Here is a 13,515-nt window from a genome sequence, read left to right as displayed (position 1 = left end):
ATCGCGGTTACGAGGGACAAACGGGGGGCCCAATGATTACGCCAACTTGCGCATCAGTTTTCGTTCTCGCTTTGTCATTTCCACCCACCACCAACACCACCAGTAGGCAGTAGCATAACTCACGAGGTTCCAATCGCCCTCTCTTCCACTCCACCTCAACCACCCATATAAAGTCTCGCACCGCTCTTTCTAATTAATATCTAAATTAAAATAATAATTATTATACATATTAAAAATGAAGATCAAATTATGCAGATGCTAACATAACAGTATATGAACATCAAAAGTAAGCATGCCCGGCCCGATCGACTTGCTATACAACCGAAAATAATTGAATGAAATTTATAGAGGAATTGATATTTTCAGAGCACTTCATATTTTACGTGGGATATCATATGATAAATCTGGTATGCACTGATCTGGCGCTGGAAATACTGATTTTCCAATTATGTGTACGTTATATTATGGTTTTAGAATGGCGGAGGAGGCGGCGGGGGATACCGGCGGTGGGTGTGGCGGATGAGATCGGGGGTGTGGTCGTTGTAGCCGGCGAAGACGTCGTCCCAGATGTCGGCGAAGGCGCGGAGGATGAGATCGTGGTGGTGGGGGGAATTGAGGGCGAGGAAGCGGCGGAGGAGCTCGCGGAGCTCGGCCCCGGTGACGATCTCCTTCTCGACGATCATCTGCAGCATGGACCTCCGGAAGTCCCCCAGCGGGTCCTCCGACTCCTTCACCACGGCGACGCTCTCCTCCTCCACCCGCCGATGGATCGGGATCTTCTTCCTCCTCTCCTCCGCCGCCCCGTCGTCGACAATGGCGGAGGTGGGGAGGGACATGACGCTCTGCTCCAGCTCGCCGAGCTCGCGCAGGAGGCCGGAGAAGCTGGGCGTGCTCGCGGAGCTCCCGATTTGGGGGCCGAGGTCGTCGGCGGCGGCGTCGGAGCAAGAGGAGGTGGAGGGGAGGGTTAGGGTTTCGGCGGAGGAGGAGTTGTGTCGGGGGCGGCGCGGGGTGGCGGTGGAGGTGTCGGAGGCGGAGAGCGACACCGACACGGATTTCGCGTCCTTGCACCCGCATCCCAGCCCCATCAGGGAGCTCCGCGTGCTTCGCTTCTTCGCCGCACCCGGACTCATCTCTTTTTTTTTTTCTTTTTCTTTTTTTTTCTTTTTTTTCACTCTTAATTTCCTCCTCTCTCTCTCTCTATCTCTCTCTTTCTCGTTATGCCAATTGTGCCAAGTGGGGGTGTACGCGCGTATTTATTCGCGCTACCTACGGACCATAATCACAAGAACAAGAAAGACCTTTCTTCACCTTTGATGAGAAACTATTATTGCATGCACTAGGTGCACCACCCCACGAAAAAAAAAATAAAATAAATAAACAATCAAATCTACCGGCTAAGGACATAAGGTTGACACATCAAAAATTTTAAATTTAAAATTTAATTATTTTATATTTTTAGCTAAATTTATTTTTTCAGAAAAATAAACGGAACCAATATATGACATGCTATATATAATTATAATTTTTATATATTATTTTATTTACCTGATAATAAAATCCTATTTAATCATATGAATGTTATAATTTATATAGACAGTAATTTAATTTATGAATAAAATAATAATCCTTACAGCTAAAGAGAATCATTTAAAAGTATATATATATATATATATATATATAGGAGTCCGGCTACTATGCTATCGGTAGCACGGAGCGCTCCGTGCTACCAAGTTGTTTTCGATGATGCGGCATCCAAATCGACGATCGGCTCCGTTAGACTTGATCTACATTATTGAAAGTATTTGGAAACTAAATTTCAGATTTTTTCGACATCATTTGACTAGTGATCAAAAGATCTCAAAATTGACAATTTTAATGGCCGATGTGGTGTGTTTGTGAGTTTAACGGTGTAAAAAAATCCAAATGCGATGAAAATTTTATAGAAAATTCTTTTCACTATTTAGAGTAAGATCAGTATATCTGATCTTGAATTTAAATCTTTTATCATCATTTTTCATGAGATTTTTATTTTCAGCCGTTCAATTTTAGACTACTTGTTTGATAGGTAAATGATATCGAAAAATTATGAAATTTAGTTTCTAAATACTTTCAATAGTGTAGATCAAGTCTAACGGAGCCGATCGTCGATTGAAGCGCATCATCGAAACACACTCTGGTACCACGGAGCGCTCCGTGTACCGATAGTTAGTAGCCTGTTCATAATATATATATTTAGAGTTGACGCTCGCACATACTCTCATAGTAAACGGGGCGTTTTATTATCGAGTTTGTTTTTTGATGATAGAGTTCCCAAATTGTACGATCGGCTCCTGTTGAAGATGATCCATATACCACTTTGAAGTTGTTTAGAAATAAATTTTCAAATCTTTTCGTCATTTGCCTAATGATCAAAGCGGTTTCAAAATTTGTAATTTAATGTGTGGATAAGAGACGTTTTCTCGTTTTAACGGTTGTAACAGATATCCAAAACTCAATTTAAATTATTTGTTAGAAAATCTTTAAACTATTTAACAAAGATCTTACTCTTGATCTTGATTACAAGACTCCTATCATCATTTTTTAAAGAATATTTATTTCAGCCATTCATTTTTTTGTTCATTAGATGGATTAAACGAACAATTATCGAAAGTGCCGTGAAATTTGATTTCTCGGTAGTTTAAATGGTTTAGATCATATTTAAACGAGCCGATCAGTCAATTGGCAAGCTCTATCATCGAAAACAACCTCGATAGTAAAACACCCCGTTTTACTATCGAGTAAGTATTTCTAGCTCAACTCTATATATATATATATATATATATATATATATATATATTACGTCCCTATATGTGAAAAGTTGAAAATTTTGTATGTGAGCAAAATATTTTTCATTTGTATATTGTTGTTACATATGAATGTCTTGTCAATATATTTTAAATAGTATAGAGGCAATTTTAAGGGAACTTAAAGCATTTGCCCCCTCTGATAACCTCTTCTAATAACATATTACACATACTTTCAAATTAGATATGCTCTATATATATATTAATTTATTATTATTATTATTATTATTATTATTATATAATGGGCTGGTATGCTTCTGGAAGCACGGAGCCCTCCGTGCTTCCAAGTTATTTTCGATGTTCGGACTTTCGAATCGACGATCGTCTCCGTTAGAGTTGATCTAGAGTATTTGAAGTACCTAGAAAATAAATTTTGTAATTTTTCGATATCATTTTCCTAGTGATCGAAGGGGCTCAAAATCAATAATTTTAAAGGCCGTGGTGAGCCGTTTGCAAGTTAAACGGTGTAGAAATATTCAAATCATATGAAATTTTGATAAAAAATTTTTTATACCATATAAAACAAGATCAATAACTTTGATCTAAAATTTTAATGTCATATCATCATATTTTGTAAGATTTTTATTTTCAGCCGTTGATTTTGAGCCACTTCGATCACTAGGCAAATGATATTGAAAAATCGCAAAATTTATTTTCTAGATACTTCAAATACTCTAGATCAACTCTAACGGAGCCGATCGTTAATTCGAAAGTCCGAACATCGAAAACAACTTGAAAGCACGGAGCGCTCCGTACTTCCAGAAGCATACCAGACGCACTCTCTCTTTCTATATATATATAGGGTCCGGCTACTATGCTATTATGAGTACGATCACTCTCGTACTCATAAATTATTTTCGATGATAGAGCTTCCGAATTGACGATCCATACCATTAAACGTTATTTACAGTATTTAAAACTTCTAGAAATCAAATTTTATAATTTTTCGACATCATTTACCTTACAATCAAGAGGTCACAAATTTGACATTTTTTTTTTGAGAGATAGCTAGCACGCTACCCGCTTTGTTTATTTCATTTAGAAATAAACTTAGCTGGAATTGTGAATCAATTAGGATTCGAACTTGGGTCTCGAGTACTAACCACCAAGTCCTTTGCCACAAATTTGACAATTTTTAACGGCCGGTATGAAATACTTGCTAGCTTAACGGTGTAAAAGAATCGGAATTTGTTGAATTTTTGATAAAAAATTCTATTCATCACATAGATAAAGTTCAATAACTCCGATCTTGAATTGAAAGATCTGATCATCTTTTTTTAGGACGTCGTTCGATTTTGACCGTTCATTTTATGCCCACTTGATGGACTTTAATATGATTTCGAAAATTTACAAAATTTATTTTCTAGAAGTTTCAAATACTCTAAATCATATTTAACGGAGTGGATCGTCGATTCGGAAGCTCCATCATTGAAAACAACTTATGAGTACGAGGGCTCCAATACTCATAATAGTATAGTAGCCATGCCCTATATATATATTTAATAATTTAAAAGTTTTAAAAAATTGAGACATCTGCTTTTAATATTTCTTTGTTATACTTTTCTTCAATAATTGATTTCTGAATAATAAACTTTTAAAATTTTCAATCTTCTTATTTCTAACTTTTCAAGTTTCAAACTTTAGATGCAATATATAAAACATATTTATGAGATTAACTTATGTTATATAGTTATGAAATTTCATTCGCGGTGTACGAGAAATTCGAATACGCATTGTGCAACCAATGATTTGTGATCCTCTTTTACAGTGTTCAATGCAGGTGGTGGATCTACTTATTGCTATCACATATTCACACACATTCTCTTTCGTTTATTGCAAGATGGTCCCTACTTTTCTTATTTTTTTGAAAAAAAGGTAGCACGCTACCTGCTCCATTCATTTCGAAAATGAACTTGGCTACAAACAGTAAGTAAAAATATAGCTCAAAGAAAAAAGAAAAGAGAAATAATAACAAAAGTAATCGACATGTTATTCAGCTCAACAAAAGTCCCTCCACTCTTTTACCAATTCCTTGATGATACACCCAACTACAAAGAAAGGGTCGATAATGTGGTTTTTAAAAATCGTGTTATTTCTTTTCTTCCAGATTAGCCAACGGCACGCTACTACGGTAATCAGATCCTGTAGAATCTCCCCCGACCTAATATTTATGGTCATTTTACTCTAAATCGTTACGTTCTCTATTGTCTGTAAACACTGGATGTCCTTCAAGGTTCGAAAAAATATAAATCTAGTGTATATACATCCTATAAGAAGGTGGTCCACTGTCTCCGTAACTTCATCACAGAGGATACAGAGAGGATTATCCAACCATCCCTTTTTCAATAGATTATCAACTGTGGGGATTTTCTTTTTAAGGGATAGGCATAAAAAAATTTTAACTTTTATAGGCATTTTAATGGTCCCTTCTTTCCCCTTCTAAAAATTTGGACTTATGCGAAAAAGAAATTCAGGTGGTCTCGACCTAAAGATCGAGTTTGGTTTGTCTAAATATTTTTCTATATATGAACAAGTTGGTCGAATTAGAATGATTGTTCGTTTCTTAGATTAATCGAGAGCACAAATTTCTAAATATACTCTCCTCTTGGATTTATGCATGGTTTTGTGGGTTATATGATTTTATCCTTCTTTTATGCATAGAGAATCGGGGTACATAGATGGAGGCATATATCGATCGAAGCAGCGTCGTACTACAGCAAAAGCTTGCAGAGGCATTTTTATATTTAAACTTATTACACATAAATATGCTACGACTAATTATGCATGATTATGGCCATGTGATGTGCTAACGTTCGACTTTGCTCCCCGATCGAATTAATTTTGATGATGAGATTGTAAATTAAACTATGTGTCTTTTTGCAAACTCAATTCCTGGTCAAAATGTATCGGATGCGAAGTTTCGGAATTTTATAAGCTTTATTCAAAAATTGATCCTATTAACATTTACGGAGTAATTGCTTACATGTCTTACACGTGAGCACAGAATAAAGTCACAACATAGAGGAAAAAAAAAGAGAGGCAAGCACACGAATTTCCTGTCCCAATAGTGTGCGCCAATTTGATCATGAACTCTATACATTTGATCCACACTTTGCAAAATTAAATCCAACGTTATTGCCCAAAAAATTAACGGACAGAGTTAATTTGAAATAACTTGGTTTAGTTCAGTAATATGATTCGAACCAAACAGAGTATGCCTAGTCCTTTGTGCCCTTCTATCCGCGATAATGCCTTTGTTGGTAGAGATTAAAGAGCACCGGTCATCTTCTTTGATCTCTGCGATAGTTGAACATTTCCTAGTTCTTTCCTTTGTTTCAACTTAATTATATTTTAAAAAACAAAAAAAGATGATAATATTGATTGAACATTTATATTGAACGTAGCCAAATCCACCCTGTGAACACTAAATAAATAAAAAACAACTATTCATTAATGACAAATTATTATCTTCTAAGAGTAGTTTGTGATACGAAAGGCCATTGGCTAATTTCTAATCTTCAAACTACGCCACTTTCACCAATAGATCTTTTTTTTTTTTAATCACTGCCCATAGGCTCCATAACTCTATTCTATTCGAAATTAACATGCTACTATAATACCGAAAAAGGTGGAGGTTTTTTTATCGTTGTACGGGATTCGTAACCTGCAATTTAGAAATCCTCACTGGAGAATAACCACTGCACTAAGTAATAGTTCTTATACCAGTTTAGGATCGATCTATCTTATAATTGTTCATTCAATAGCCATCTATGATGGAGGCCTATTTGGCCCTGGAACGTATTTTCTACGCAAGGAAAAAAAAATGTTGTGTTTTTGGCAACTGAAAAACTAAAACATCTAGTTTAACAAATTGTTCAAACTTGACTTATGTACCCACCAAATCACAAAACCAATTTTATTTTTATTTGTTTTTAATCAATAAAAGTTTTTTAAGTATCTTAGCGAAGAACTCATATACTAAGGTTTCATCATTGAGTTTGAATATGGACAGACAATTTAGTAAATAATGATCAAAATTTATAAATTCATACGACAATATCGAAATGAATTATAAAATAAATTTAGTATGTTCAAAATAAATTTTACTGTTCTCAGAGCTAAAAGATTCAAATCCTGACTAGAATATAATTCATCTATTTTAATAATATTGAAAAGTTGTATATGTCAATTTTTATAGAAAAAAATGACATTTTGTTAGGCATGCATCTAATAATTAATAAAAGAAGTCAACTACCCACATAATGTTTTAACCGGGCTGATGTGACCTGCTATATATGAGGATAAAGAACCAAATAATTTTATATATAGAACAAAATTATTTCTAAAGACCATAATCTTTTATTTTGAAAGCGCACAACCTTCAATGAGTCCACATGCATTATGTGCACGTTATCTTTTTGGCCTTTTCACTTTAAAAAAGAACTTTGGCAATAACATGGTATCAACCTTCACCTGGTAGGCCCACAAAAAAGAAAACAACTACAAAAGCTATGCATATCAGCTTCTATTTCTGACTATAAACTCTCTTTGAAGAGTCCCGTTAATTGCTATGCTACCGGTAGCACAGAAATCACCGTACTACCAAATTATTTTTTATAATGTGACTTTCAAATCGACGGTCGATTCTGTTAAACTTTATCTACACTATTAAAAGTATTTAGGACTAAATTTTATAATTTTTTGACATTATTTACCTATCAAATAAGTAATCTAAAAATGAACGGCTAAAAATAAAAATTTCATAAAAAATGATGATAAAAGGCTTAAATTTAAGATTGGATGTATTGATCTTACTCTAAATAGTGAAAAAAAAAATATAAAAAATTCATCAAATTTGAATTGTTTTATATCGTTAAATTCATAAATGCATCGTATCAACTATTAAAATTCTCAATTTTGAGACCTTTTGATCAGTAACTAAATAATGTTAAAAAATTATAAAATTTAGTTTATAAATACTTTCAATAGTATAAATCAAGTCTAACAGAGTCTATCGTTGATTTGAAAGCCGCATCATTGAAAATAATTTGATAGCACAGAGACCTTTGTGCTATCGATAATATAGCAGCCTAGCTCCTCTTTGACATAAATTTGCGTCTCCAAAACTTTGTATAACTTCTATTTCAAATATCATCTCTTAATTTTGTTTTTTTTTCAGAGGGAAGATAACAACCTACTCGCTTCGTTTATTCATTTACAAATAAGTTTAGTCAGAAATATGAAGCAGTTTGACTTCAAATTTGGAATCTCGGATATCAACCATCAAGACCTTAGGCAACTTCGCTAGGTAGGGTTCGCATTCTTTTGTTAATTTTTTTCTTCTTTTTTCAAAGAGAAAGATGACATGTCACGCTCTGTATTTATATTTTTAGAAATAAACTTAGCTTGAAATATGAAACAACTAAATTTCAAGTGTGAGATCTCACATACCAATCATCAAGCTTTTTGTCAATTGAGCAAAATTACAGGCTCCAATTTTGGAGCGTCTATGTTTCATCCTCAAAATATCATTTCTAATTTTCATCGCAACAGAAACTTCTTCAAATTTTCTTATTTGACAAATACTGTACTAAAAGTGATTATAGCTTAAAGCAGAAGCAGAAGTTCAGACATACAAATATTGTATAATTAAGAAGTGCTTATAAGATTCCAATTGGATATACATCATCAAACCTTCCTTTAAATTAGGAGCAAATAAGACTCGAGGCCTAGCTACACTCCATAGACATTCTTGTATTACTTAATGCCTCGAAGCCGGCACGAGGCAGCAACACTTGCTCTTAATATATTGGGAAAACTTCAAAAATCCCTCTTGTGGTTTCAATTTTTTTCACTTTAATACCCTATAGTTTAAAATGTATCAAGTTAGTACCCCGTGGTTTCTCACTTTATCACTTTAGTACCCTGTGGTTTTAATTTTGTATCAAGTTAGTACCCTATAGTTTTTTAAATCACAAGGTACTAAAGTGATAAAGTGTGAAACCACAGGGTACTAAAGTGATAAAGTGAGAAACCACAGGGTACTAACTTGATACACTTCAAACCACAGGGTACTAAAATGAAAAAGTGTGAAACCACAGGGGGGGTTTTTGAAGTTTTCCCTAATATTTTCTACATGTAGTACACCTCTGCAATAATTCAAACCTTTTTTTTAATTTTTTTCTCTTGTGGTGTGTGTCTGTGGGAAAGTGTATGTAACCTCTAAAATAAGTGGAGACGAGAGAATCTAGTACTGTGTGGTAGAACTATAAAAACCTGCTCATAGTCAAAAACTTATCTTATTTAGGGTAGTTAATTAGTGGGTTCCCATTATGTTTGCAATTGACAAGCTACGCACCTCCGCTAAGTTGTTATCTAAAAAATTGATTAAATAAAAAGAAGCAAGAAAATTTAGACATATTTTAATCCGACAGAAAACAATTAAAAACTAGTGTTAACACCCGCTTCCATCTTGATCTTAATCCTACGTAATATAAGATATCACACTATCTGCGCACAATTTTAAAATCAAATTCTATAATATGGTCGCTAATTTAGTTTCGGTTGATGCATTAGCAAGTCAATTGACACGAATAGGCACTCCATAATAAGAATTTAAGGGAGACCGATCGCAAGATCATTTGATCCATCATTCAAGTAAAATGCAATAGATTTCATAATTCTTTTATGCGGTCCTGTCTGCGTTAAACTTTTGCTTGACACTCCCACATGCCATATTGTTAGTAGCCCTGGCCATGTCCCAGAAAGTAATACAAAATCTGGCCAATAATTGCAACAGAAAGATCACCAAAAGAACCAACTTCCTCCCCACCTTCTGTTTTCTTTTTTGTCGTTTCTTTTCCCTTTAACAATCAACTTTTAATCAAATTAGATGTTCATCAGGGTGTACGTGTATGATAAGATAGTGTTTGTGTTGCTTTCCTTTGAGAACAGAGTTGGGTTTTCTATTGCAACATAAAGAGCAGTTGAAATATTGTGTCGGCTCACCCACCGCCGACGATGTGCTCTTCGCAGAAGCGCTTCTGGGGACTTCAATAGTTACTTTATTGCGATCGACCGTCTCTAGTGCAAGTAGCAAAAGATTTACTGGTTAGCACCCGAGGTCCCAAGTTTGAATCCTAATTGATTCACTTTTTCAGTTAAATTTATTTCTACATGAAATAAATAAAACGAATAGTATACTGCTACCTATCTCTCTCAAAAAAAAAAGAAGCTACTTTATTGCGGCTTTCTCTAGCATCTGGAATGAGTGAGGAGTTACCAGGCTTTCCCCAAAAATAAAAACAAATACCAAAAAAATAAAAGAAGAAAAACCAAGAATTTTTTTGCTTATAAATAACTTTATCTAAACACTTTCTCTTTTTTGCTTATGACACTTTAGCTTAGCAATTATCATATATTTCTTTTGTCGGTTTATCAGATTTAACGCAACAGCTTATCGTGGTGTCATGTGGTCGAGCTATGTCAAATCGCAGATGAGTCACTTCACTTTGGAGCCCTTCCAGTATATACAATTATAAATACAGTATAGTTGAGAAAAAATACGCAATTTGAAAAATAACACTTATAATTATATAAATCTTATTTAATTATATATAGTATAAAATATTGTGAATATAGATAATTTTTTTGATTGCATAGTATTGAAAACTATATTTATAAATGTATTTTTCTAATTTTGTTGGTTTAAATTTAGGGCAATAAGAATCATAAGATTACTTCCAATATATTTTAAAAAACAAAAATCTGTTTAAAAGATGATTAGGATGATGGCCTTCTTAGCTTTCATTTAAAGTTATTCTCTTAACTATTATAGTTAAAACTTCTACCAATTTGGATCCAATTCCAACAACTGTAGTTGAGCCTCATTATGAAATTCTAACTGCTGCAGTTGGACTCAAATGTATTAAATTAAACACCATATTTAGATCTATATATAGTTACGCCTATAGTACAATTGCAAAAACATGCAACAAAATAGCCTCAATGTAGCAGTGATTTTATATTTCGTTATGTTATATACTCTCTCTCTGCATTCAATGTGCACATTTTTTTTAACGGTTCTAATTTTTGGTTTTTTTTTTTAGTGAAAGAAAGCATTGCTACCTGTCTTGTTTATTTTTTTTAGAAATAAACTTAGTTGGCAATGTTAATCAACTAAGATTTGAACTTGGGACTCGGTACCAACCACCAAATCTTTTGCAACTTTGCTCTAGGGACAGTTAGTTATTATAAATATTTATTATACAAATCTTTTGCAACTTGCGCTAGGAATGGTCGGTGAGATTGACTTGGCATTTAGCCAATTCAGAAGCTACCAAAACGAGTTGCGTCGCATAGTGTATGGTGGGATTGAAGGACATGATAAGCTCACGGCCCACAAACAGGGACACCAGTCTAGCTTTTAATTGTTATGATTGTTGCCCACGAATGTGATTTTACCAAACAGGCCAATGAAGGCCCAAAAGAGGCATTGGGCTCTAACACTCGAAAGTGCCTATTGGGCCTTAAGCTGAGAAACTTTTGTCGTGCGAATCGGGTCCTCGACACCCCTGTCCACGTAACCTGGCCTGTTTGCACCATTTCTCTGAGTATGTGACTCGAGCCACAATGACCAAGCTGGTCCGGCTCGAATAATTCAAACCTGACTAGTAAAGATGCAATTTTGCTCACCTTAAGGGCGCGTTTGGTTCGCACTATAAAAAATTACTAGAAGTAAAAAAATATCCGAGAATCTTATTCTTATTCATCTTATTACTAAGAATGTAGTATTTCGGTGTTTGGTTCGTACGGTCATATTATTTAGTCAGGTTATTTAAGATTACGAAAAATATACAATTAATTAATTAATTAATTAATTAATTAAATTAATTTTAAATAATACTATAAATAATTTTAATATTTTTTTAGAAAAAAAGAGAAAAAATATAAGTTGGAAAGAGAAAGCATAATTAAAGAAATAAAAAGAGAAATAGAGTCGAGGTTAGAGAGAATGAGAGGGTTGAGATTAATCGTTTGCTCTAGGTAGGAATCTTTAACACGGCCTCAGAGCTCGATGTATCCAAAACATCATTCTGAAAAAAAAAACAATTCAAAATTAATCTCTACACTACTCTCTCGCGAGCAATATATACATTAGATGAATTATACCAGATGCACTAATAGGAGAATATTAGTGCATCTGCTGCGAGTCTGACTTTGGAAATTCTTAGAATGAAAAGAGCTTAGGACAGGCTCTGATACTTCAGTTCTAATATTACTTGCCATTGTTATTTTTTGTTTTCGGAATTAATCACGCCACAAAATTACGAAACAATTTAGTCCGATTCTCGTCTAACTTGGTTCAATTCTAGCTACCAATTCCGTCTTGTTAGGTATTGAGAGGTTTCCAATTTGTCATCCTTAATTAATTCAACAATTACTCGGAGAAAAGCAGAAATTAATTTGTGCAAGTATCAAACCTAACCTTGGATCCTACTAACCCGTAGATTTTGATTTGAAAAGCCAAAATCTTGTGAAAGGAACACGTTTTTATTTTGTGAAGAGACGGTGCATTAATTGAACCTGCATCGTTAATGGAAATCATAAAATAATATTTTTTTTTTTTTAGAGATAGGTAACACGCTATGCGCTTCGTTTATTTTATTTAAAAATAAACTTAGCCGAAAATTTGAATCAACTAGGATTCGAACTTGGATCTCGGATACCAACTACCAAGTCTTTTGCCACTTGCTCTAAAGACGGTCGATATAAAATAATAGTAATTAATAGTAAGAGTAATAATAATAATAATAAAATGCTCGATTGAGACTTGACACCAGATAAATGGCCTTTTTTAATCTTTAATTTTCAATCCGTTTTTTTATTTTCCAGCTGCGGTGTGAGTCCTATGAGTAGAGGAGAATGTTTTGTCAATGTATCTCATTTCATTCAGTGAGAGACATGCTGAGGTGGATCAGTGTAAATCCCATTAGATCGATGTGACATGCGACCAATGTGAACAGTACAATTTATTGTATCATACGCCTACAACATTTTGAACATTCTAGCTAATGAGTTCAATTTCACGTGGTACCCTAAGCAAATTTGCGTACTAATTTACCATGCGTTCAATTACCAACCGTTCACGTACTCACGTTACAAGACCTAGTTGTAAACTTCTGTAACAATACTTTATTTCACTTTTACAAACAAGTGAGTTTGATTCAGATAAAAGACGCACTAATAATTTACTGTATAATTGTGTCATTATAATCTTACATCTCACTTCGAATGAAATTATAAATAACTGCATTACAATTTTAAGCCAATTATAGTGCCGATATAGAAACAGAAAAATTTAATACATCATATATAAATTTTTACCGTGCAGCTTAATTTGAGCTGAATTTTTTTATTACTTGATTCTCTCCGCTTGCACAATTCTTTCTAGCTATATATTAGCTCCATTTTTTTAAAAAAAAACCTTCTCCACTGATAAATGCTTAGTATAGCGACGGGCATGCGCTAATAATGTACTAATGATATCGCCCAGTTTTTCTACCTAATGCTGAATAAGATTGGGCAAAATTAGTATCATTTCACTCTTAAAGGGATATGCACTTTGTACCATAATGCTATTAAGTGGGTTGTGGACAATAGGAACAAACAA

General features: G+C 34.0%; 1 protein-coding gene across 1 annotated transcript; it reads right to left on the bottom strand.

The window, feature by feature from the left end:
• LOC109707949 (transcription repressor OFP7-like) lies at nt 329–1,252 on the bottom strand. Its single transcript, XM_020229495.1, has one exon. The coding sequence runs from the start codon at nt 1,128–1,130 to the stop codon at nt 471–473; it is 660 nt and encodes a 219-aa protein (XP_020085084.1). The 5' UTR covers nt 1,131–1,252; the 3' UTR covers nt 329–470.

Source organism: Ananas comosus, linkage group 3 (genome assembly GCF_001540865.1).
Source record: "Ananas comosus cultivar F153 linkage group 3, ASM154086v1, whole genome shotgun sequence".
Lineage (NCBI taxonomy): Eukaryota > Viridiplantae > Streptophyta > Magnoliopsida > Poales > Bromeliaceae > Ananas > Ananas comosus.
This window is presented reverse-complemented; position numbering and strand designations above follow the sequence as displayed.

Coding starts and splice junctions, on each gene's coding strand:
- LOC109707949 (XM_020229495.1), bottom strand. CDS start 1,130: ATGAGTCCGGGTGCGGCGAAGAAGCGAAGCACGCGGAGCTCCCTGATG.